Source organism: Excalfactoria chinensis, chromosome 1 (assembly GCF_039878825.1).
Source record: "Excalfactoria chinensis isolate bCotChi1 chromosome 1, bCotChi1.hap2, whole genome shotgun sequence".
Taxonomy (NCBI): domain Eukaryota; kingdom Metazoa; phylum Chordata; class Aves; order Galliformes; family Phasianidae; genus Excalfactoria; species Excalfactoria chinensis.
The window spans coordinates 175,795,835-175,822,383 of record NC_092825.1 but is presented as its reverse complement, the minus strand read 5'-3'; the positions used below and the strand labels follow the sequence as shown (position 1 = coordinate 175,822,383).

Below are 26,549 nucleotides of genomic sequence, written 5' to 3'. Positions count from 1 at the left end.
ATAATGTACGCAGCGTATGATGTGCTGTATGCCCACTGACCGCATTGGCTCAGCTCAAAAGGACCTCAAGTCCTGCTCTGAACAGCAGCTGAAGGCCAAGGAGAACTAAAGTGGTAGCAGAAACTTACCCTGAGCCAAAGCCTCAGCTCAGTGCTGCCATGACCAATACAGACTGAGCAGTCCAAGGAATCAACTCTGATGGCTGAATCTGTCTCCTTCTGCTCTTCTATTGCAGTTCTCCTCCCCTCCTATGCACCAATGAAGTGCCATCACTTCCCTCCGATAACCCACAGCACCAGCCTCCACCCCCATGTGATAAATATTCAGCCGAGTGCCTTCGTGTTCCTCCCACACTGCCCTTCATGCCTGGCAAGGAATTTCTGTAAACATCTGCAGAGCTATTTCACTATCTCCCACCAAATTCCTTATGAAGACTTCTTGCTTCCCTAATACCTAAAAAACCAATAAACCAGGAGTTCACAGCAGTGAGGCTGCTGGCTTGCTGGCCGCAGCTCAGTGATATTCTGGCCCTGTACTGTTATAATGTTGCCCTGAATTGTGCTGTCTGGTTGCATCCATCTGTTGTCTCCAGTTCAAGTTGGCATTGGTTTGGTCAGGGAGCCTCTGTTGTGTGGCTGTGTGCATCTGGATGCATTCCAAATGCCAATTCAGGGCACCATGGTAATGCAGATGATTAATACTGGAAATTATCCAATTCTGAAACTTATATATGAGAAAATCTTTCCTATGCTAGGTTTGTAGAAAGCAAAGCAGATCACCGAAGTGTTTCCACATACTTAGAGCCAAGGGTTCAATTTGCAGTTTTCAATAAAAACCTAGATACAACACATTACATTACTTTACTTTTCAAAGACACTATAATCATTTTTTAACCATTTTCTGCAGCAAAAATCCACAGAGATGCTTCACCTTTTGAAGTCAATATATGATGCTTCATGTCATTTAAATCATAGAATCATAGAATCACCCAGGTTGGAAAAGACCTTGAAGATCATCAAGTCCAACTGCAACCTAAACAAACTTCAACAAATAAACATATAATAACAAATAAGCATATGTAACAAATTAGCAAATTTCAACAAATAAAGCATACGCTCTGACATTATGCTTCCAGAACACTTATCATTACTGAGAATAATTCAGTACCAACACCCTTTCAAAGCTGCAGAACCAACACTGAACAAAGTATATATCACCCTCAGTTTGGATGGATATCCAAAACTGATGCCTTCTGGGGCTTCTAAGAGTAAGAAAATATGACATCTGGTATGTGAGATCAGAGATTCTCATGTGATCTTCGGACACTGTGAAGGATGATGTTTTCATTACCAAAAACAGCAGTCCCTTAGACAAGCAAGCTTCTAAAACCCAGTGGGTTCAATTCACTTTATACACTATTTTACACAAGATTGCTTATTATTATTTGAATTCAAATGTCATTAGGCATCATCTTTTTAAAAACGTCTTGAGGTTAATTTCTGATTGACTGCATACACTGTCTTTAACATCATACTTTTTAAAGTACATACTAGAGCTTGTAGGAGTTTCCTTCTCTCTTCTCTAGATGTTCCTTCTTTTATCTGTAGGTGCAACACCAAATTCTGACAAAGTATATGGCTTTAAACCACAAAGAATCACCTGTCATCAGATTTTCTTCTTGCAGCAACATGGCAATTTTATTATTTTCAAGTTTTACTAAAGCCACTGGATTTTAAGCCTCTCGGTTTCATTTATTTCTCCTTGGTTGGGTACAGAAGAACAAGATCACCTGTTGTTCAGCTTATACTCTCAAGACCCAGGGGTGACTGAAGAAGAATTTATGGATAGCCTGTATTTCTTACTGCTAATTGCTGGCTATCACAGAAGCATCACTTTAGACCATTCACTTACCTCATTAAAAAGGTCTGTAAAATCAGTATGAAAATTGCAATCAAATATAATTATATATTCAAACAACTCTGTTCTCTCAAAGAAGTACATGTACTTTCTGTACCAAATTCTTGGTTCAATATTTTCAATTAATGTTGCATTAATTCTCCTCCATGGCATCCTTTTTACTGCCATTTTTATACAGTGTTTCCAAAAAGTATTCCTTTGATTAAAGATCACAAATGATTTAATTTTATTGCAAGAAGAAATAATCCAATTTGCCACTTATTTCCTTAATAATGACAATAACTTTGGCGAGGCGCCTTGCCTTTCTGAACATTGTCTCCTACCAATTCTGTTCCAGATAATGAAGTAAAATTAAAAGAAAGAGTATCTGTAGTGGCTGCGCCACCCATTGTTAACCTGCCTTTTGTAAATTTACTTTGTTGTATCATTAAGTGATGAGATGCTGCTTCAGACCAATACCCCCAACCAGGCTGGACATGTTAGCCAAGTTTCTCCACAACTCATTCAATGCCAGCATTGTAGTTATCTGCCCATCTCTCAGCAATAAGTGATTTTGATTTGAAGTAATTAACTTCAGTACTTGACCTTCTGTCTATCGTAATAGTTAGAGGAAGCTTTTTCTTGACTATACTGTTGGCTTTGGTGGCCACTTTAGAGATGCCATCTAGCAGAGTGCATGGATCCTTCTCACAAGGAGCGATGACATTAGCACTAAGCTCTTTTCCTCCCTTGGTAAACCACACTCCCCTCAGCCAGTGTTCAGGTATTTTCAAGTTGTTATTAAAATAAAGAATGATAAAAAGGAGACAAATATTTCCATCAGTTTAGTACTCAGGAGAGCCTGACAGTATATACAAGAGATATACTAGCCTCTTATGAAAGCTGCTTTGTGCTTACATGTATATACATATGTAAGAAGCACATACTGTATCAAAGGTTAAAGTACTTTACATGACAGAGTAGACTGGGGGGGAGAAGAGGACATCCACACTGCTGGTAGTCTTTTCCAGCCAAGCTTCCATACACCTTAGGCCTTAGAAAAGTTAACTGACGGATCCAAAGGATGACAAGAAGAAACTGAAGTCCTAGACAGGTAGATGCAGAAACAAAAGGCAAGAAGAAGCTGGCCAGAGTGCTGGAAGACAGAGATGGCAGCAGATCAGTCTGAAGATAAGGCCAGGCAGATCTGAATCCATTCAAAAGCAGCCCACTTAGGCTCTCTGGACTGTACTGAGTAGACATGACAAATTAAAAGTGATGGCTGTAAGGAGAACAAAGCAAAGAAGAATAAATCACACAACAAATGCTGCAGTCACAATGAAGCAGTCAGTCCTGGAATAAAATGGGATCCTCAGTATATAGCAAAACTGAGCAGAAATATAATGTCCCCAAGAGAAAAACTGCCATGTGCTGCTGCTGCTACCTCTTCTCTGTCCTTGGGCATGCAATGTGTAAGGCAAAGCAATTTAGTTCAGTCATAAGCCTATCTGTTCTCTGGAAAACTCAGTTTGTAAGGAAGTCTCTCACAACTGCACTTCCTTTAAGGAAAGATGCTCTCTGTGAGCCTCATATCCTAAACAGGACTGTTAATGTGCCTATAGGAATAGATTTACTTCAGGGCAGCTACAGAGAATCATAAAATGGATTGGAAGAGACCTTGAAGATCATCCAGTTCCAGCTCCCTGCCGTGATCAGGGATGATGCAGCAAGAAAATGATTACTGGTTTGGGATTATGTTAAGCATCTCTGCTTTACAGAGAAGTTTTCTAAATATTGTTTTGACTGTTGAGAACTGAGGTCTGCAAGAAAGCAACTTCAAATGGTTTCCAGATGTTCAGGGATAGTCAGACAAGCTCATTTCCTTAGATGGGCAGCTTCTTATCTGGAAAGTAATACAGAAAACTGGCTAAGCTAAACTGAAAGAAGGAACACCTGTCAAAAGCCAGAGTGAACCACACGCAGGCACAATAAACTAGCAGATTAAGGATGAGATCACTGTTTGCAGAAGGAATTTCTGAAGTTAATATAAGCCTATAGATGAATCCATATAGAGATTCACAAGCAGAAGCCTATCAAGCTACTGGAGCATTTACTGCATTACATCACAGATGAGCTCAATCCAGCCTTGAACATCCTGACCTCTTCATTGTTTTTCTCTGAATAGGCTCCAACTTCTCATTTTGAGTTCTGTTTAAAAGTGAATGGCCCATTATTGCCTGCAGTATTCCAATTTCAGTCCTGCCAAGGCTCTATATAATGGCATCATTATTCATAGGTGGTAGTGTCATCATTATTACCTTTCCAGACATACAAAGATGTGCTTGTACCACCCTCTGGTCTCTTGGGTTATTCAGAAGAGAAGCATTTTTAATCCCTTTAATTCTGATATTTCTTCGTGCTCTTATCTTTCTGTGTACCACAAGAGGGTACATGATAACAAAGAGAATCTTATAGTTAGCATTTCTATGAAATTCTATTAAGAAGCTGAGAGAGAAAAGATGACCCCAACCAAGACAGATGAGCAAAAGACTTTGCAAGAAAAAGAGTGGAGGGAATGGTGTTTAAACTCACTCTGAGCACTTCAAATAGAGCATCTGTCTCACAGCCTGTCCCACTCTTGCTTTTTGTAAATATAGTGAAGGTTGTAACCCTCTGTTTGCAAAACACTGCTATAGGGCACTGTGATGAAATGGCAAGAGCAGAGGCGGGACATCACTGCAGAACACATCTGTCACAGATTCCAAGTCTAAAAAGGTACCCTGGGGCTTTTGCTGTAGGTCCAAGTGCAGTTTCTACTGAGTGGGCACTGTGAAGTTCTATGAATATACAGAGAAATCACAGTGTGTGTGACTGGTCTTGTCACTCAGGAGATACACAGAACATCTGATTTGTGAGACTTCTTGCATAAAATGAGCGTCCTGCAGCTCTGTGCTGGTTAAGCTTATCCCTGTCATGTTCTCTGTCATTGTAAAATGCAGATCACAGAACTGTGCCCCAGGTCTGACCTCAAATGCCAGTTTTGATGGGTCTGAGAGGAACACTACTCCTGACTTTTAATACAGTCTCCCTGATCCACTGTCATTCCCAGAATGTCATTCAATTCTTCAGCTATGCTCTTCATTTTGGTATAATAAGGCAGCAACACTTTGTCAACTTACATGAGCTTAATTTAATAGGTATCTGATTCATCTTTCTTACTTGACTTCAGCACACCTGAAACTTGCCAGATCGTGCAAAAGCTTCAATCCATCTGCTCTGCACTGTGCTATCTTCCCTGTCCCAACACCATATAAGCATTTAATTACCTTGATGTTTACAGTTTCCTCCTTGTCAGTCATTACTTAAGATATTAAAAACGAGTCCCAAGATGAATTCCTGCGGATTTGATACCTCACTCCATTTTAAATTGTCTGCTTAAGAATTATTCACTGTTTTCTACCTGATAGTGATTGATTGATTTATTTTTATTTATTTATTTATTTATTTTTCCTTTCTTCATTTTAATATACTATGCAGTATTCTGCAGTATTTTGCCCAGAGAGGGCATGGATGCCCCATCCCAGAAGACATTCAAGGTGAGGCTTTCTGTCTGAGAACCTGATCAAGCTGTAGGTGTCCTGTTCATTGCAGGGGAATTGGACTAGATGACCTTGAAAGGTCCTTTCCAACTAAATGATTCTACAGTTCTTATTTAGACAGTGATTTGCTAAACTCTCAATGAAAAGCTAGAATCATAGCATCACAGAATTGCTCAGGTTGGAAAAAAACCTTAAAGCCCATCAAGTCCAGCTGCAAAACAGTTTGGTTCAAGGACCAAAATGTTGCAAAAATGCTACAGAATCCCACGCCTCTAGGATTTTGTTCTGCAGAATCGAAAGAGATACTATCATGCAAGTACAGAATATGGATTCTATTCATGCAGTCTACTTTGTACTATTTTTCCTGCTATGGTACTTGAATTTGCAAGTAAACAAAGCAAGACATGGGCAGTTCGCAGTGGGTGAAATCCCAGTGCTCTAGGTTCTGTGTATCTACCAATGCCATTCTTTGCAGAGCCCATTCTGTATCTATCAGCTGAGATCAGTGTCCTAGTTTTTTCACATACCGTTTACTTTCTTTCTTAAGCTTAAGAGCTTCCTAAACAGCTGTAATTTTAACAAACTGCAAAGTAAAAACCAGGCTGGCAGATAAATACAGAGATTTTGACATTGCATTTATATTTTTCCTAATGGCTGCATTCACCACCCATTTGTTAAACCACCACATATTTCTAATGGTCCTGCTGCTCTATCTGTTGCAGAAGTACCCAAAGGTCCCAAATTCAAAATGGCTGCTTCCTTTTTAGCATGAACTTTATAAAGAGCACAAAGAGAAAGGTTGAATGTAGCAGCTCAAGCACTGTGCTGGGACTCAAAGACCCCAGACTAAACCAGATCTCTGCATTACCTTCCCCAGGAGAACCTGGACATGTTAGCTGGACACTGTCTGACAGTATTTACTTTATACACAGGAATCATTTTGTATATTTTTCCAACACCGCAAAGCACTGCAACAGTGACCTCATAAAAAGGCTGAGAGACCTGGAGAAACATCTCTTATGGTGGTCATAAACCATATCAGTATATAAATGACACTATTTAATAAGTAAATGAAAGGGAAGGCAACAACACATGAAGGACTGTTTCTAGAGTTGCCTTGTTTTATGGTTTTTTTTTTAGTGACAGCTTTTATCTGTGGACCTCTCAGATACACAGCTTAAACTGATAGCTTCATATCTCATTGGAGAACTCCTGGCAAGCCAAATGGGAAAGAAAGGATAAAAATGACTTCAAATAAAAGCTTCAGTCCTTTAATTTCCCTTTGAATTCCGTGTCATCATTTTGGTTGACCTTACGTGGCACTTGACCGAACAGGATGTTTTTTAACCACAAGCGACCCAATGATGATGAAACCACACATAATTTAGAAGCACTCCTGATTTTCTTTTATTCTTTTTCTTTTTTTTTTTTTTTTTTTTTCTGTGAACAATTTTTATGGGCAATGTCCCTTGAAGTATCATCCATGAAGCCACCTTTGCTGCAGACAAAACCAAACCCCCACCTTACCAAAATGAGACCCTTCTTTAAAACTGATGTTAAATATTTCAGCCATAGGTCTCTACATTTGACGTTATAAGGACAGAAGAAGGAAACAAGTCAAACTTAATTGGTTTTTAATTGCCAAAATATTTTCACTCTCTGCAGATATTATTCACTAGTGCCAAAATCTGAGTTCAGGGCCAAGTAATTAACAACAAAGTTAATCCAATGAGGGGGGTGCATCTGGCCATGTACAGCTCGCACAGGCATCTGTACAGAGCTGAGAAATGAGCAGAGAAATGGATTTCTTAAGGCCCAATGATGCTTCTTAGTTACTTGCAGCCAACCTGTTCTATTTTGCTAACAAATGACTTCAGAAAGTCAGTCCAAGTTCTGGTAACCACCGTTTACATCCATCTCTTAAAGTGCTTTCCTTAATTGCAGTGCAATTCTACACCAAGAAGTACTTAACTACCACAGAGCTAGTCCCTGTTATTTAATCATATGAAAACAAAATGCATATTATTAAAAACAAAACAAAACAAAACAAAACAATCCACACATTCAAAAAGGAAATTGCTGCTGCAAATGGGGCAGTGAAAGTTAGAAGTTTCCCTCCTCAGAAGTGCTGCTTCTGCTGACTCTGAAAGAGGGAAGCAAGGACTGAGCCCTTAGGGACAGCCCTTCTGCTGCATTTACAGCTTGGAATGAGATGTTCAAGTGCATGCTAATGGCTCCCTGGGTGAAAGAAGCCTTGGGGACACCAGACTCAGACTATTTTCTCCAGGGATATAGTGCTCAGCAAATAAATTAGCCAGACTTTCCTTAAACCCTTCCTCCCAACAGAAGACAGAAGGATCTCGCATTGTCAGTCTATATCAGCACCTCTTGCCTGTCACTTAAGCGCCTACAGGCTCTCATTACATTTAGAACCTTATAAAGCTGAACAAGCTCATTAAATTCTGTTCTGCTGAACCCATAAGGGAAACCTGTTCGTTTGAATTAAGGTATCTTTCTTCATGTAACATGTGGACTGCATGCAAAATAGAAAGCTGCATCTCTTTCCCTTCCTCCCTTCTCTCCCTTCCTCCTCCCACTATGATCACACAATATCCAGCAGCATTCCACTTCCTTTCAAGCCCTTCAGGCACCAAATTCAAACACAGAGCTTTTTCTTAGTTTCATCAGCAATTCTGACATATGTGATCTGAAGCAAAATTTCCTGTTCTCTCCTTGAAACAAAGAAGGGCCGAAAGATAAGCAAGAATACGCTTGAATGAAGTGTTTATTTCCTCCATTTGAGCAAAGGGAGTGAGAGTGAGCAAACTGGAGTGAGTCCAGTACACTTCCAACTCCTGTTGAAATGATTAGCAGAAAGCTCACTTTGAAAACTTTGAAAAGACCCCTCAAATAAATGTCCACATTTCAAATACTGTTCACTTACCCATGTAAAAAAGGACAATTCAGCCTATTCAGAAGAACTTCAGAAATACTTTAGCAAAGTGTTAGCAGTATAATTAAGAAATTCAGTTGTTTTTGTTTTGTTTTGGCTTTGTTTTCAATCTTATAAGATAACACTATAGAATCATAGAATCATTAAGGTTGGAAAAGACCACTAAGATCACCATCAATCCATCACCACCATGCCCACTAACCACGTCCCTCAGTGCCACATCTTCACATTCTTTTTTAACATCTCTATGGATGAAAAGCAAGAAGGTCTCCCCTGAGCCTCCTCTTCGCCAGACTGAACAATCACAGCTCCCTCAGCTGCTCCCCATAAGACTTGTACTCCAGACCCCTCACAGAATTGCTGCCCTTCTCTGGACAAGTACCTGGGCCTCAATGTCTCTCTGGTATGAAGGGCCAAGAACTTAACACAGATCTCAAGGTGGAGCCCCACCAGTGCCAAGTACACCTTGAAGTTAATTTATGCCTTAAAAATCTGGTCAATAGTGAAGGGAAATGTACAGCTATTACATCATGACAAAACATCACGAGGTACTGTTCCTTATGAAAGCAAGAGCCGAGAGCACTTACGCTGCACAGGCTGTAGGACAGGTTACAGTTTCCAAAGTTAAATCAGAGTTAGGGCAGCAGGACTATTCCCGTGTATTTTTTGGAGCATGCAGCAGTTTTGCTTTCTAAAAGTTCCCGTAGGAATGAGGAAACTGCCTTGTGGAGTTTGGTTTTAAATTATTTTCCACCATGCACAAACTTAATTTAAATCTCGTATTACAGATACCATGACAGCAATGGATAATTAACACATAAAGTGTTACATGAAAACTATTGGGCTTTAAAGTAAATTATTTCAGTATCTCTTCTTTCCAGTTGGTGCCTATAACTCAGCTCCTGCCATTGCTTTGAGGGGAGAAAAAATGTCATTAGCATTTATGATACCAAGGGAGAAGCACTGTGAGGCCCCTCACTCAGTACACGCAATGCCTCACTTCAGGTGCAGACACTTACACTAGTAATTTTCTGTCAAATCTATAACCCACACACTTTTTTTCATTAAAAACAGCCACCAGGATCTCTGAATATCACCCAATTCATCTTCCCCATGCAATAACTGTACAAATCTTGTACTCAAGCTGCTTTTGTGGTAGGACTCTTCTACTTCAGTCTCCAGTTCTAGTCACGAGCAGCTTGAGCTGGCTGATTAGGCAACACTCAGAACAGATTTGGCAGCTAATATCATGGGCTGTTGCTGCTCTGCAGCTGCTAACAATGTTTTCCAGCTGCTGGCTGTCTGGCTGCTCAATAACACTTGTGCTTCTTACAAACCACTTGACGTGGATGTAGAAGAATTTACCTTTGGGCAAGACTGGCCTACTAGGCACCATCTCCCAGGAGTCAACTCCTGTCCCAGTGATTGAAGATAATTAACTGCTGCAATAACTTATTATGGGATTAAATGAATTCTCCACCACAGACAGTTTTTAAGACTTGAAAGATACTTCTGAGCAAAGTTCTAACCTCAGTGCTGAGGCACGCTCCTCCATGAAGAGTGCTTGAGGTGTGTGTTTACTTGAGGATGCTCAGTGCATGTTGATATCCCACAGCCCAGTGCTCCTATTCCTTTCTCAGAGAAGGTACAGGGTGGATGTTAGAACAACATGGGCATCTCTCTCCATTTCTGATTAGCACCAAGAGCTTAAAGTCCAATACTGCATGAAAAAGAATTGTGTAGTATCTCTTATGTATATAAAGAATCCTGGCACTCAGAACTGAACAACTGCATCAGTGCTTACTGTCAAAGGGTTGATGAAACTGAAATTTAGGCTCATGACCTGATGAGACCATCCCTGCCAGTTTTATGAGAAACTAGAAGAGCTTAACTATCTCCTTTGGCTTGAATGTTCAAGCCTTCCTCTGCTCTTATGCAGAGCTTATACTTGCTCTGCCACCCCTGGGGCAGCACCAGTGTTCTGTTCTCTGAAGCATTAAGTGGTTTGAAGGGAGACTGGTGGTACAGCTGAGACTGATCTCACAGCTTTCCTGCTTCAAACTTTGTTTGGGCAAGAGCCAGAACAGCAATGAGCATTGCTATAATTCCGCCCTACTTAGACATCAGGAAATACAGCTTTTGTTACATCTTCTGTGAAATACAAAGGAAGACACAGTAAGCAGCTCCTTTTTCCTTTCCAATTTCTTTAACATCTTTAGGGGCATAATATTGTCCACTGTCTTCTTTATTCTAACTGGAATTCACCTCTTTCCCTTTTTCACCAAGACTAACAAAGCACCATCAAAAGATGCTGGCTCCTTGACAGGTTCTGTGTAAAACTCAACTTCAGCGGTCACATGCTGAAAGCATGGGGCCACAAATTAAATTGCTAATGTGCAGGCAGGTGTATAGGACTGATTGAATGAATCTTCCCTTTTGCTCACGGACTTAAGGAGGAAGTCACTACTGTCAGCAACCACGATTCGATCGCATTTGTTTTTCTCTCTGAAGAGCCCAGTGATTGGATTTCTGTAGCTATGGTAATTGTGAAACTAGTTTTTTTTTTCAACTATTCTTAACCATTACATTTAAAACTATGATAAAACTGGATACGAGGCCAGAAGGGATCCCTGAAACTCTCCTGCATAATGAATCAAATAATATTTTCCGCACCAAACTATTATCACTTCTATTTGAGCTGCTTACAAAAACTTCCTTGAAGATATCTGGTGCTCAGTAGAGGGCAGGTATATATTAATTAAATCAACAGGGTATATCAAGAACTGTGCTCACGCTCCCAAACAGCAAAATGAAAACCAGCTGCAACGTTCTGTCTTCTACCGTTCACTCTGAACAAAGCAATGATTTCATCTCCCAGGTATTCTGAAAGGTTTAGGAATCTTTTATTTTCAGTCAACCCTTCTCCCTTCTCAACTGGGAGCACTGCAATGTTTTGCATAAAGCAGATCATGCCTGCTAATGAGCCACAGCTATGCTATCATAAACAGAGCTAAGTTGAACTTGAAATGTAAAGTCTGAGCACTTCTGAAAGCAGCAGCAAAATTCCCTTCTGCTTTAAGGGGACTTACTCCTTCTACATTGTTGGTACTTGAACTCAAGGCCTTTGGAAACAAAACAAAAGTGTCTATTTTGCTCCAGAAGTTACTGGGGCATTGCACTGGTATTATAAATAAATAAACCCTCTGTCTCAAGGAATAGATGACCCATATTTGAATTTAATGTACCATTATAAATATTGCAAGGTACCAAGTTATCCTTGCTTGATATTATGTGGATATGTCCACATATCTCTTTGGAGTATCATAGCTCAAACATACAGAACAAATTACAGTTCTCCTTCTTTCCATTTTCCTTATGGTTTCAAGACAAACAAGCCAATATTTGCATTTCTATTAACATGATTACTCCTACAACATGACTGTTGTTTTTATAAACAGCTACCAGTCTTTATCCTGCTGTCACTGTTGCTTGTGCCATTTGGTAAAAATCCCAAATTACAATAAAATGTCATTTTTCTTACAGTGGAGATTTTATGTTCATGCAATTCAACTCTGCACTGCATAACAAACTATACAGGATTAACATGGTACTGCTGAAAGGCCAACGTAAAAAAAAAAAAAGGAAAATGGATGAAAGCTTAGAGCCAAAAAAAAGTTCACCAACCACTAAAAAAACACCCCAAAACATTCTTCTCTATAAACACATTGAGCTTACTTAAGTGGCACTGCTGATTCCTTCAGCAGGTACCTTTTTTTAATCACGTAATCAGTCTAAATGCTCTGAGTTCCCTGAGACTCAGACTAACTGAGGGCTCAGTGCAGCTGTGAGATAGTGAGCTTCCAGCCCACATTTTGCAATAAATCTTGGAGCACTTCAAAAACAGAAATTTTCACGCTTGGAGCACTTGGTACAGTAAACAAAGCACTGTACTGCTTGTGTGGGCATTACTGAAAAGCTCCTTCCCTTGGTATCTTCAAATGTGAATTCAGCAATATGGGCAGACCACGTGTTCTTGTAGCAGGAAACAGGATGGATGCTATTTTATGTGAAAGAGCCAACTGAACAAATCTGAAAAGACAGCAAAAGACCTGATTTCTATTCCTGGTGTATTTCTATTTCTGCAACAATAGAGAACAGCTTTTGTAAAGCACTTCACAGAAACCCAATTTTAGAAAATCACTGTTAAAATTCGACTCCTCTTTTTAAATTTATAAAACTCCTTGTCTCATAATGAAGAGAGAGTGACAAAGACGTAAGTCATATTCTTACCCCTTGCTCAACACCAGGGAAGATGTTGCCTTTGCTTCTAATGTGAAATGAACTGGATTTCTAGGACACGAACCTGCTTGCTACTCCTGTGTAGTAAATCTGGGATGCAGGGGGAGCCTCCACAGATGTGATGTTTATGCACTGTAACCTCCAGGAGCCACACGCCAGGACTCATTGCTTTTTCTGGTTAGCCACAAATTACTTTTATCTCTAAAAGGAAAAACATTCTTAAGACAATTACAAATAAGATGAAACATTCATTTCTGGGGTATTATTTATGAAATATTAGAAGCTTCTTGGCTCCAATCTCAAGATGTAGTAAATTGGCATGAATCCATTACAGATCCATTATCATTAAAATGAATAGCAGTTGGGAGCCAGATGGCACAACAGTTTAGGGCACTAAGTTTCAGCCGCCTATTTGTCTAGACTGCTCCATGATGAGAATTGAATAACATCATTTGGCTTTGCCTGAGCTAAAAATGTCAACACCTTAACAAAGACGACCTTCAAAGATATATATATATATATATATATATATATATACACACATGTATATACATATACATATATATAAAGGTATGGGTTTGGGATTTTCTGTTTTTTTGTGCCATGAAAATGACCAGTATTTTGGTACACACACACCAAGTTTACCTTAATTTATGAAGAGTATATGCCGAAGAAAGGCTTATAAGTTTATGACAGATGGAAATTAAATATATTTCAAATATTCTTTTATATTAATATACCTTCTGGGTTCCAAGTTCATTTTATTTTATTTTTTTTCTCCAAAGTTCAACATCTCATTATTTCAGTTAAATAATAATACAGTGTTTGGCTTCAGTCACTTTTCAATTAACTATACAGAAGTACTGCTATGTCTGCATATGAGCATTAAAGAAACGAAAATACTTAATTCCTGTCTACATTCCCAAAAAAAAAAAGGAAAAAAAAAAAAGAATGGAAAAGTTTTAAAAGGAGAAAATAAGTTATTAGAGAATTTTGCCCTGCAACGAAGTTTTATCTATACGATAATGTTTTTAAATGACCTCTAACCACTCATATGGAGGCGTCACTTCCTGTAGAGCTTCCTTGTTTGGCAGACAACGGTACAATGAAATGGCAGATTGGAAACTGATGCTAAAGAAATTCATGCTATGCATGTGTGAAGCAACTGAAGCAAATAGATCTAACAGCTTATGATTTTTCCTGTTTTAATGTCACAGAATTCCTGTACTGAGGATCCCGGGCCTGGACACAGCACTCCAGATGGGGCCTCACAAGAGCAGAGTAGAGAGGGACAATCACCTCCCTGTCTCTGCTGGCTGCCCCTCTTCTGATGGAGGCCAGGATACCATTTGCTATCTGACCTTCAAGAGTACACTGCTAGCTCATGTTAAGCTTTTCATCCATCAGGACCCCCAGGTCTTTCTCTGTAGGGCTACTTTCAAGGACTGCTCCTCCCACTTTGTATATATGCCTGGGATTCCTCCAGCCCAAGTGCAAAAATCTTGCACTTTGCTGTGTTGCTGTGTTGAACCTCATTAGATTCACTCAGGCCCACCTTTCAAGTCTGCCAAAGTCCCTCTAAATGGCGTCCCTTCCTTCCACCATGTCAACCACACCACTCAGCTTGGTGCCACCAGTAGACTTGCCGAGGGTGCACTCAGTTCCATCACTGTTATTGACAAAGATGTTAAAGAGCATCAGTCCCAAGACAGACCCCTGGGGGACAATGCTCATTACTGACCTCCACCTGGACATAGAGCCATTGATCACCACTCTCTGTCTGCAGCCTTTCAACCAACTCCTTATTCATTGAGTGGTCCATCCATCAAATCCACATCCCTCCACTTTGGAAATAAGGATGTGGTAGGGGACCATGTCAAAGACCTTGCTGAAGTCCAGGTAAATGACATCGGTCACCTTCCCTCTGTCCACCAATGCTATCACTCCATTATAAAAAGCCACCAGATTGATTAAGCACTACCTTCCCCTGGGGAAGCTGTGCTGTCTGTCCTGGATCACAAACTCATTCCTCATGTCTTTCTAAATTTACAACCTGGTTGAACCATAAGCTTGCTGCAGAGATTATTGGGCAATGCTCTATTGCTCATGTTAAGAAGGGTCTCAAATTAGCGAGAATTTAACAGTTCCTTCTGTTCTTAAAATCTTACAGTGGTGAATCATCCAATCCCTTTTCCACCAAACCCAGAGAAGATAAGAATGAGTATTTCTGAGGGGAAAAAGAGAAACAATTTGTCTAAAAGACCACACACATATTTGAGGACTTTGCTTCTATCTTGAAAATAAAGAAATGCGTCTGCAATTTCATGTTACTCTGGGGGGGGAAGGGACAATCCCAGTTGTCCTGTCACTACCTACATGTGTAGAAAGTTGGATTTCCTCCTGTTTTATAATCTCCTTTTAATAGTGGGAGATTAACAGAAGTTTTGTGCAGTGTTGGCCTCGCTCCTGCCCTTTTAACCTACCAACTTAACCCCTTACTCTCAGACTTCTAAAATTTTTCTGTAGCCTGACTGTGTTTGTGTGGCCCACCTCAGGGTCCACTGCAGGCTCATGGAGGTGAGGGAACGAAGGAGCAAACTGCAAGCATGTCTGCAATTTGGTTTGAGGGCTGAGGCTCTTCCCAGGCGGTACCATTTGGAGGCTGATATGAGCCCCTGCCTGCCTGGCTGCCCACAGCTGCAGGTTTATTCTTAGTGTTCGGAATGTGAATTCCTACAGACAGGGCAATGGTTTCATGTCAACTAGGAAGCAGATTTTCCCCACCAAACATTTTAATGTGGATGGGCAGTTTCCTGATGAGGCAGACAGGGGGTCCAATAATGTCCAGTTTCATCTTCTGAAGCTCACTTGAGGTATGGATAAGATTTACCTGGACTGGACTTCTCCCCCAAGTTCAGTAACCTGTAGTTACAGTAATACTGTAGTACAGTATGTTTCATTATGAAACCCTACTGCAGGCATTTATGGGAGAACATACTTTCATAACTCTTCCCTAATAACTGCAGTTTTCCCAAGACACTGTTGCACTGTCATGTGAAAGAAGCATAAGATGATGCTCAACTCCCACTCTGCAAACTCAATACGAAAAGCAAGTGCTGGTGCAGTGCTTCATCTAAGCCCATAGGCTGCAACTGATAACAAGTGCTCAAGTTGCCATGCTAGTTGTGGACATACACAGCTAAGCCAAGGAAGCACTGAGATGTGCAAAGTGGCTTTACAAGCCTGAATCTCTGTAAGCTCTGGTTCCTCTATAACCTGCCTCACGTGTCAGAGCAGGTATTTCATTTAGTCATCAACAGCAGAATAAATTCAAACAGAAGGGTCATCAAAAGATCTGACATTTCTTCCTGCGTCAACTAAGACTGCAAAGTATAACTCTTTGACATATTCACCTAAAAAATTCAGAACAATATGCTTGTATATGCTAGAAATCTACTTGCAGATATTCCAGTGCACAGACATACCTGAGAACAAACACGTATTCAAAGATAACATGCTGTTTCATGAGATGGAGTTCAGATCTTAATATAACCAGAACATAATTCAGCCCAGAAGACCAAGCTTTCTACATCTTTCAAAACTGATGGATTATGGTTTGCTCATTTTGTCTTTAATATTTCTACTATTACTCTGAATATCCTGGGTGATACTGATCATCTTCTTTTCCCACTTCCTTCTTTTGGGTACATGTCTCTCAAATATGTGCAAACTTTTGCTCATTCTACCTACTAAACCTTGCTCATTCAGGCTATTCATCTAAACCTTCATTCCAATTGCTCTTCAATTTTTAACCTTCCATATCTGTAGGTTGTTCTTAAGCATTACAAGTTTCAGCCTGTGCTCCACAATAAGGCCACATTAAAATGACCTTACTGCTCAGATCCTTGTATAGTATAAATGATTACCACTTAGCTGAAGTCAATGAAGTTACACTCATCTATGAGATCTGTCTGTTCATTATCTTGATTTCTGTTGACTGGTTGTTTAATGAAAATGAGCACACGGAAGTGAAAAACTGAAAAGGGAATAAGACAGAATATATCATGAAGATGAACGTGTTTTCTACCTTGCCAAACGCAAGGATTTCACTTGAAAAAGAACCCCCAGGGAAATTAGGACATGTCAACAGTATTCAACTAACTTGTAAATGAAGTATAATAAACAATGAATTTCTGTAAGCAAGCAAATATACATGGATTAATGATGCTATAAGCAGAAATCTATTGTTTGTAACAACATATACAAAATTTTCTTTCAATAAAGTGCCAAAGTTTGTCTGATTTTTTGCATAATGGAAATCACTCAATCTTCCGGAGTAATGTGGCTGAAAATATTTATCCTTTCATTTACAGGGCCACTGTAAGTTCAAACAGCCCCATGTATGATCTTGAAAGAGCTGTAACATGGACTAAGCAGACAAGAACAGATACTCATTCCCCCACAGATTTGATGTTAGTATACTGCATCGCCAACAATATTAGCAATAAGTTGCATACCAAAATGGAAAGTCAGATAGCTTATGAATGATTTGTACAGAGGTAAGAAGGATAAACTTATTTCTCAGGCCAGTCTGATGGTGTCCACACCATGAGAAAAAATAGCTAAGCTAAATAAAGCTTTTTGCTACTGTGGAAAAATTTCTATTGTAATGCTCCTATGAGTGAAAGGCAGAAGTAATAATACATGGAAGTCGTAATGAAACAAGCAGAGCAGTCAGACAACTTAAGGTATCTCCCAGAGTCTCACATATTGTACCTCCACGACAGTCCAGCAAAACAATAACAATATGTGATGCAAACAATAGAATCAGGGGTAGAAACGTTTCACCCTTGAAGTCAATGCAAAAGTTTCACTGTTTAGGGGATAAGGATTCACCCAACTGCTTTTATTTTCAAGTATTTACACTGAAGAAGTAACCAGCTCTCATCACTCAACTCCTCTACCTGCTACACACTTTAAAAACAGTTGTAAGATTTTCAGAGCTGTATTTAGCAAGTAGCTCCACTGGCTCCTTATGTATTACAGGAACTAGTTAATGATTAAAATAATGATGATTAAAATGAATAGTTTTGCTGATTGCCATCATTGTTGCTGGCTTGTCTCCAGGTATTTATATTTCCCTTTCCTCCCTCCATTCATCCCACACATTCCCTTCATGGCTCACTGTGGCCACAACTAATGGGAGGACTATCTCTTCTTCTTCCTTCCCCACTCACTGCCTTTTTCCAAGACTTCACTGAAATTCAGTTTCTTTAAAATAATACAGTGAGCAGTGCTTATTGTTTCATTCATGTATGTCATTTAAGAGAAAGAGATTAAGTCAATACAATTACACCATGAAAAAACACACAACACTGCTCTTTTGTTTTGTCTGCATGTATATCCACAAAAAAATGGCAGCAAAAAAGTATTTTCTAGAGCTTGTAGTCTTCTTGAGGGGAGCCTGTTAAAATCCAAGGGAATCTGTCATTGCAAATGATGGAATCCCACAAGAGAAGAGCAGGGATTAGCCTGACAAAACATCTGCCTATGTCAACACACAGTGCCAAGCAAAACAAAGCTCCACTAGACTGATCCAGGCAGCTTAATGTCTGCACTCTGCCACCACCTCCCCCTGACAGCTGGGCATGCTTGCAGAGCATGTCTGCTTCTTTCTGACACTGCTGAAAGACTGAAAATCTCAGTGCAAGTGTGGCTCTGTAACAGTTCTGCCCTAGGACTTCACACCAAAAGCATGCACAGTGCTATAAATGCTTCGCCCTCCTTGGCTGCAAATAGATAAGGATTATAACTCTCACAAGAAGACAGCGTTACTTACTTGGGATAGCGCCTTTGCTGAAAGATGGGCAGAATCTCTGCATCTTGATTTGAATGTAGAAGCAGTAAATCCCGAAATCTTTCTGTCAGGACAAAGGAAAAAAACAACAAACCCAGACTGTGACTCTGCATTTTATGTTCAGGCTACCAGTAAGCAAGCAGTAGTGTAAGTGAACTCCCTTCTCCAGCATTCATTATTAGCAAAGGGCCAAGCTAAGTTTGTAGTGAAGAAAATCTATATATTCACATAGACAAGATTCCTAAAGAAATCACTCTTTCCTGTAAGCTCCTTTACTGGTATTTTAAAATGTTTTTGTTTCCATGTAATGCTGAACTCCAGTAGTATTCTATAAAGTTTCTGAGGTCTGCATATGGGACTTTTGGGTATTGTACATAGCAAAAAATTGTCCCTGCCTTGAAGAGATCAGTCTAAACACAAAGGAGGAACAACTAAGAGTTCACCGGGCACTCAAAGATCATAGTAGTACAAATGAATGCAAATTAATTCATCTAAATTAGATCAATATATAAGTCCTTCAATAAAACTGACTCACTGGCATTTCTAAGGAGGGCTGAAAGAGTGCATTGCTTTTTGCTCATTATTATTGCCTCAGTTTCAGCTGGGACAGAATTGTTTTCTTCAGTGTTTGGTATGAGGCTACGTTTTGGTTCTAGGAGAAAAGCCATGCTGGTAACACATTAGTGGTTATAGCTGCTGCTAAGCAGCATTGTACAGAGCCCAGATTACTAATAGCAAATGGCCCAAGGACCTGGAAGGGAGCAGAATTAGGACAGCTGACTTAAACTGGCCAAAGGGACATTCCATACCATAAGATATCATGTGGAAGGAGTTTTGAAGGGAATGGGAGTTCATCTCGCTCCCTTCTGCTGCTTGGGGGGGGTTAGCAGGGCATCGGTTGTGGGGTGGTGAGCAACTGTTTGTGCATCATTTGTTATATACATGTTATATACTTTCACACACATACACATTATATATATAAACACACAGAGTCCTAACCATTATCCTTTTCTCTACCATAGTAAATAGTTTTCTCTCAACCCACAAGTTCCATTTCTTTTTTCTTTCAATTCTCTCCTTCACCTCACTTGGAAGGGGGTGGAGGCAGCAAACTGCTGTGTGGTGCTCAGTAACCTGTCAGGTTAAACCACAACTGTCTATTTCAAAACCATGGGGCCATTTGCAGTAGCTAAGATTTTCTAACTTGGATTCTCTGACCAGTAGGTATGGGAGCAGCTGTTTTGGGTAGCTGCCCTTGATGTTCTACAGGTAGCTCAATGCAAAAGAGAAATGGGATCTGTACAAGCTTCTATCAGTATCAATTTCTCAGTTTGCTGTGGATGGGAACTTCCTCAAATTCTCCTGACAGAAAGAAGAAGAAATACACTCAGGTCCATTAGCACAGGTTCTTAGCTCTCCATTGCATGGGCATGCTCTGCTTCTTCCCATACTCTGCAACTTATATTTAACTACTCCTCCAGTAGCACAGATACTGAGGGATGCTGCCGATACACTTCCCACCTTGGCACCTCCTGCAGCATCCATATAACTTAAAGGATCCAGCTACAGAGTTTAAGCCACTATCATCTGCTGAGCCATGACTGTTTGTAGCCTGTGTTGTGCGTAGTAGCTGTGCTATGTGTTTCTCTAAACTAGCCATCTTTTCCGTATACCATTCTCATTCTGGGAAGTGAACATCCAACAAATGTAGACCATCCTTTCTCTGTATCCCTAGGTATCTCAAAACATCTTCCAAAATAGGATTTACAGCTAAGGATATCAAGGGACAGAGAATCAATTTAGATGACTCTTCCAGCTCCAAAAAGGAGTAATTTCCTATTTCTTTCAGTTTAGCATGTGATAGTTTTCTCAACATTAACTTTTATGTACTATTATGTAATCATAGCTAAAATAGATCAACTTGGATACAATTCTGCTAAGTAACCATTTAAATGAAAAGAAAATTACTTATGCTTCATAAATTGAAGAAAGAACAATAAATTCAAAGGAAAAAGTCTCTTGATAAAGGCTCAGTTGTAAAGCTCAAGCCGTTCTGATGGTATGATCTAGTCCTCCATCAGCGGGCTGGCAATTTTTGCAAACATCTCAAAGACAATGCCAGCAATGCAGAAACAAGGATTAATACTTGCTACCTTCATTTCCACATCTCTTCAAATTAAACTTTTGAAGCATTTGTAGCCATTAAACTCTTACCACATCTTCAAAGGTAGCTTTTAGCTTAGTCCCTGTACCCGCCTTGGACAGAGACAGGATGTGGCCAACAACGATAAATATAATGATCTAAAGATGGAAGCGAAATTCATTGAGCATTTGTCAGAGAAGATCCTGCTCACTGTCTTGACAAAAACCTTCCCACTGTTGTTATTTACCTCTTTCTCAACTTTCAAGAAGAGGCAGAGATTTTTTTTTATCACCAGTCCCTTTACACATGGCAATACACTGCATACCACTGGTGCCACTCCAGGAACTCTTTATAAATAGGCTTCCTATGAACAACAGTAGCCTTAGTATATGCCTGGTGGAGGAGTGAGAGGACATTTTCAATGGCAAACACTGACCTCCCTCTGTGGCTTGAATATTTTGATCATCAGTACATGGTTTAAGCCACCACAATGAAGAATTTGATTAGTAAAATGTCTTCTTGGTGCCTGATCTATTTGTTTTTATCATGTAGAACCAGGTGAGAAAGCAATGGAAAACACTGGGAGAGACAGTCTCAGTTAACATTACAGTACATTTAAGTGTGTCAGATTGGCCTAGCAAATGTTGCAAGAGCCTGTAATTTGGGAGAGACAAAACTCATCTCAAGTAGGGAGCAGACGTGTTCCACACCAGTGTTCTGCCTGCATCCAGGCTGGGAGCTCTATTCCACCACCAACCTCTGTTCTCTGACTTCTAAGGGTTCTGCCCTTTCTCCTTGGCCTAGGCCTGCTGGCTGCATTCCACAACTCAGCCTTGAAAATATTTCAAATAGCGATGTGACACTGCTGGCCAGTATTGGGAGTGAAAGCAGCCAAAGCATCTGAAATTGGCTTATACAGCCCTCCTACTGGATCCTGTTTTAGTTAAAGTCAACTCTATTTTTTTTTTTTTTTTTCTTTTCCTGCCCTATGGCAAATTTCCCAGGCAGATGTGTTTTCTTTTCACCATATGAATTTATCCATTTTTCCATGGCAACACATATGCTTATATGGTAGTATTCTACCTCACCTCACATACAACTTATTCCAGTACATCCTATATATCTTCGTAAGAGAAAGGGCACACTGAATAGAACTCTTTAGGATTAATTTCTGCATTGGATCATTATGTACAGGATTCACCTTTCAAGACTATGATATTCTCTATTACACATGAGCACACAGCTCGAAAGTCAAATTGGTACAAATGACACCATTGTCTTTAAGGACAATCCAGCAATGGAATGAGGGGGGTGGTGAGAGACAAGACATACGCTTGATGCTTCTACAACAGTATTTCAGAAGCCTAACGCACACAAAGGGAATGCTTTTCAAATTACAATAAGAAACGAACAAACAAAAGCAAACAACCCACAAATCACATCTTCCAAGACATTCAAAGGTGGGAGATATAGGGGACAGGGGAATGTCAAAAAATGAAGATAGAACAGCTCTGGTGGAAGGGACCTTCAGAAATCATCAAGTTCAACAGTCTGACCTCTTCAAGGCTAACCAAAAACTTGAAGTGTATTATCTAAATGTTGCCTGAACTGAAAGGCATAAGACCTCAGCCACTTCTCCAGGAAGCTCATTCCAGTGTTCTGCCACCCTCACAATACAGAAATGGAACTGGAAAAACAAAGTAGTGTTATCAGTTGTAAAGCACAGAACACTGCAGTCCAGAAATCTCTTGGTCTACCAAAAGATCTCTCTATATAATTATACCTTTGAAAATTTAGCAGACATGTTTCTGTAATTAACCTTGGGTTTCTGCTGTCATTGGAGACACAAATCTCAGCTCCATCTTTCACTACATGGGCATCTGTAAACTCTATAATTTCTGCCTAAAAACATCTGCCTCTTGTTTTGCAAAGTGCTGATTACTCTGGAACCTTCTGAGTTATGGACACCTCCTCAGTGCCTTGGAGCTATAAAAAATATAATTAGGTCAGCTTTCTTAAAACTGCCAACAGCATTAGAAATGATTTGAGACCCACTAATCTGTCTTGTTCTCAAGGTCTGTAAATTTGGAAATACTGTCATAAGTACTTCCTCAGTGCTTTTTTTTTTTTAAAAAAAAAAAAAAAAAGCATTTAGGGAGATGCCTTTGCCAGTGTGAAGGGCTATAAAAATATGATGAGTGACAAGATGGGATAAAACCAAAACGTCCAATATTTTACTCTGACCTGTGACTTATTAATGGTCAGAATTTCTGAAGTAAAGCAAGTGCCACGTTAAGCAGTCTTAGAGCTCAATGCTGTCAGAAATCCTGTGAGTTATACAGCAGCCCCCTAGCAGAGCTGGGGATTTGGTAGACCTCTGGAGTTCAAAACCAGTGTCCTAATCAATATATATATATTTTTTTTCTCAGATGTGCCATACTTGAAGAGCATTTCCTTCACAGGATTGTTTATTCCAGAACATAGTAGAAGGCAACTTTAACCTCAAAATATCATTATAAATACATGCTATGAAAGAAATGTTATCTGCACTGAATTTTATAGCAGTGAGTCCTACAATTGCTCCCTTTGGCTGTGAAGGGCTGTTCCTTCCTGTCTGAACTCCGTGACTCAATGCAGGGAGGCTCAACCAGCTCTTTTTTCATTAGTGATGCACTTTGCTCTTTTACAGTGCGCCACAAGAAATGATGAGGCAATAGCTCTACCACTCTTTATCTGTAAGTCTTTTACTTGATGTAAAATACCCTTATACTCACCAAAGAAAAAAACTCTCAAAGTACTTACAGGCAGGGAGGCTCAGCTCATTCTCTCTTTGTAATCTGTAATCTGATACAGAAACTAGAGAAACCCCAACCTTTAAAAACCTACACAGAATTTTATCACTGAAATGAGCTCCTCTTCAACTGTACAATTACTTCAGTACTATACAGCACTGCCAAGCTCCCGAGGATATGCCTTTAAAAAGCTAATCTTTACATGATTTTCTATTAAGCCCTTGGATTCTCTTTGACATACTTGTCCAGTTGTCCACCTAAACCTCTTCATCCCTTCCACATCCTCTGCCACGGAATTCCAAGGTGTTTCTTCATTTTCTGTAATAAAGCCCTCTGCATGCAGAAATGGTGGTACATTTGCCTTGAGAGATATGTGAGGCTTTTAAATTACTGCTATACTGGTTTTTGGATTAATGGAATGCTACTTTATTTGGAAGCTGCACAGAGAAAAAACTCCATTTGCCATGCTTGTTAATAACAGGGCACAATTAGCATAATCCCTTCAGCTTGTCACACACAAAAAATAAATAAATAAAAATGCAAACATAAAGAAAAATGAAGTTACAAAAACTTGTTCCTTTAATTACAGATTTTTCTGTTTTTAAACCTGTTACAGCTGAGCTGCAGAGATATTCACACAGCGCGAGTGAAATCCTCGAGGGAAAGCCCTGTGCTGTCAAGGCTGCCAGCAGCCACTTAGCAGAGCACAGCAAAGCATCTCAGCTTCATCTCCAAAACCACGTGGGTGTCTGGCATCTTCCTTGAGGAAACAGCACTTACAGTGCCCACAGTGAGTAAGGGAATATGTTAAATTTATGTGAAGGGATGGAATTTAACACTGTTTCCTGCAATGAAGAACACAAATTGCCCGCTGGTTTATTTCATTTGCTCTTACAAGAAGAGGCTTCTCAGAGGATCTAGGTGTGCTAACTGCGTGCTAATTGTCACAGCAGCCATTTCAGCAAACCTCAACCAGCTAAAGACCACTGGAACTCCTCCTCAAGCCCAAATCCCTCTTTCAATGCTGAAAAATGGGCCCACAGCCTTCTGTAAACTCCCTTCCTGAGCCCTCGGTTGTCCAACAAACAGCAACATAACTATTTGGATTCATACCCCTTTTCTCACCCTTCCCCCATCCCCATGACCACAGCATTTAGTGCAGCAACACTTAAATGTTATAGCTTAAAAATAAGTCACAGATCCGAACAGTTTATCAACACTGTCCACCATACAGGCTTCTCTCAAATTACCAGGCACACAACAATACTTTGCATAAAGCAATGTCTGAATTTTACTCTCTCTAGATGGTCAAACATTTTGAATCCAAACTTCACTAAAGATAACATCATGAGATTTTAAGAGAGGGAAAAAAAAAAAAAAAAAGCAAATAATAACAGGTGAATATCTATATATCTACATATCTAAATGCTGGAAGGAAAAAGAAGTGTACCCATGGTCATATAAATAACATTTAGTATTTCATGCGAATCACAATGACAGTAGAGTCCACTCGTGTCTCTCTCTTTCCCCACTTAGAGTTGCCAATCCAACTGTATCTGCCATGATGTAAGTGCCTTCCCCTCCTGGAGAGAGAGAGCACAGCACATTATTGCAAATATATCCTATAGCACCCTGATGGAGCTGTAGGTGTCCCTTTTTGTTGCAGGGGAGCTGGACTAAATGGCCTTTAAAAGTCTCTTCCAACTCAAATAATTCTAGGATTCTGTGAAATCAGGAACTCAGCCAACAGAAGATACGGAAAGCTGGAGACATACAAATCCTAACAGGCAGTGGGGACAGCATTTACAAATGATATTTTTGGCCTCGAGACGGTGTTTTTGGCAAGCTGAGTTTTTGGAAAAACAAATAATATTTCTCATGGAAACTGTAAATCAGCTTCTAAAAAACTACGGGGTGAAGGAGGGCATCTGCTATTTATTTACCAAGTCCTGCTCATATTTCTCAACCCCTCCCCCCCCCCCCCAGAAAAAAACAACAAAAAAAAACCCATAAAAATAAGAGGAAATATTATTGTATTCCCTGCTGTTTGCTTGCACTTTTCTGCCTCTTCGTCAAACCTGCTGAAGGTTCTGCATGCCTGAAGGCCTGACAGTTTTTTTTCTGACTATTTCAGCTGATCTAATATAAGATATTACCTCTCTCTGCAAAACTTGCACCTCATGGAATATTATTCCACTACAGAGTACTCTGGGCTAATCTGGTACGAATGTCATGAACAATATAAATAAAAAGCATCACAATATCCTTTTTTAAGCAAGCTCCATGACTTTACTCCTATATATAGCACAAAGTGGTCTAAATAAAGAGGAAGAGCACTAAGGCTGAGCTGCAGAATTGTGGGTTACAATGTCAGTGAAAAATATACAGGCTGCACCCTGCCTTCAGCTGCTGCCTTTCACACCAGCACGTCCTTAATGAACAAGAAGGCACACTCTGCTTCGCACATCCCACTGCACAACACTGCAATCCTATTTACATTTTGGCTAAGGGAATCCCAGCCTATGAATTCCCTCCTACAAACTCTCCTTGAAGCACATGAGTTAATAATTAGATGATTGAGCCATTTGTCTCATTTGGGAATGTCACATTCAGCACGTAACAGGAGTCATTTCAAATTTCACTCATGAACCATAGCATCTCATGCTCTATACAGAGTTTAAGGCATTTTTGCTTTGCTCCCTGGCAAAGCCTGAGAGATAAAAAGCAGGTTTTAGTTACAAATGGATTCAGTGGACTGACAGTCACAAAAGGATTTCTTTTTATTAAGAAATGGATGGCACTGGCAGTTTCATTCCATCCCCATTAGGAATGAGCTCCCACATCTCTCTTCTGCACTCTTCTGACACAAAGGGACACAAAGTTCATAGCCCAGTACAGAGCTCTGCTTGGCATGTGGCTTAGTACGTGGTTTAAGCTTGTACAAAAAAGCATAGCTATAATCCTTGTAAAGTAAACCTTTCTGTTCTGTTTACTGCAGAAGCCAAAACAC

At 39.9% G+C, this 26,549-nt stretch overlaps 1 protein-coding gene across 1 annotated transcript in view; it reads right to left on the bottom strand.

Moving 5' to 3' along the window:
- The window catches only part of NOX4 (NADPH oxidase 4), a 99,382-nt gene that overhangs the window by 17,580 nt on the left and 55,253 nt on the right, over nucleotides 1-26,549 (bottom strand). Inside the window, exon 13 of the mRNA XM_072326836.1 lies at nucleotides 18,587-18,668. Within this exon, the coding sequence (XP_072182937.1) occupies nucleotides 18,587-18,668 (82 nt within the window). The remainder of the gene's footprint in view (nucleotides 1-18,586; nucleotides 18,669-26,549) is intronic.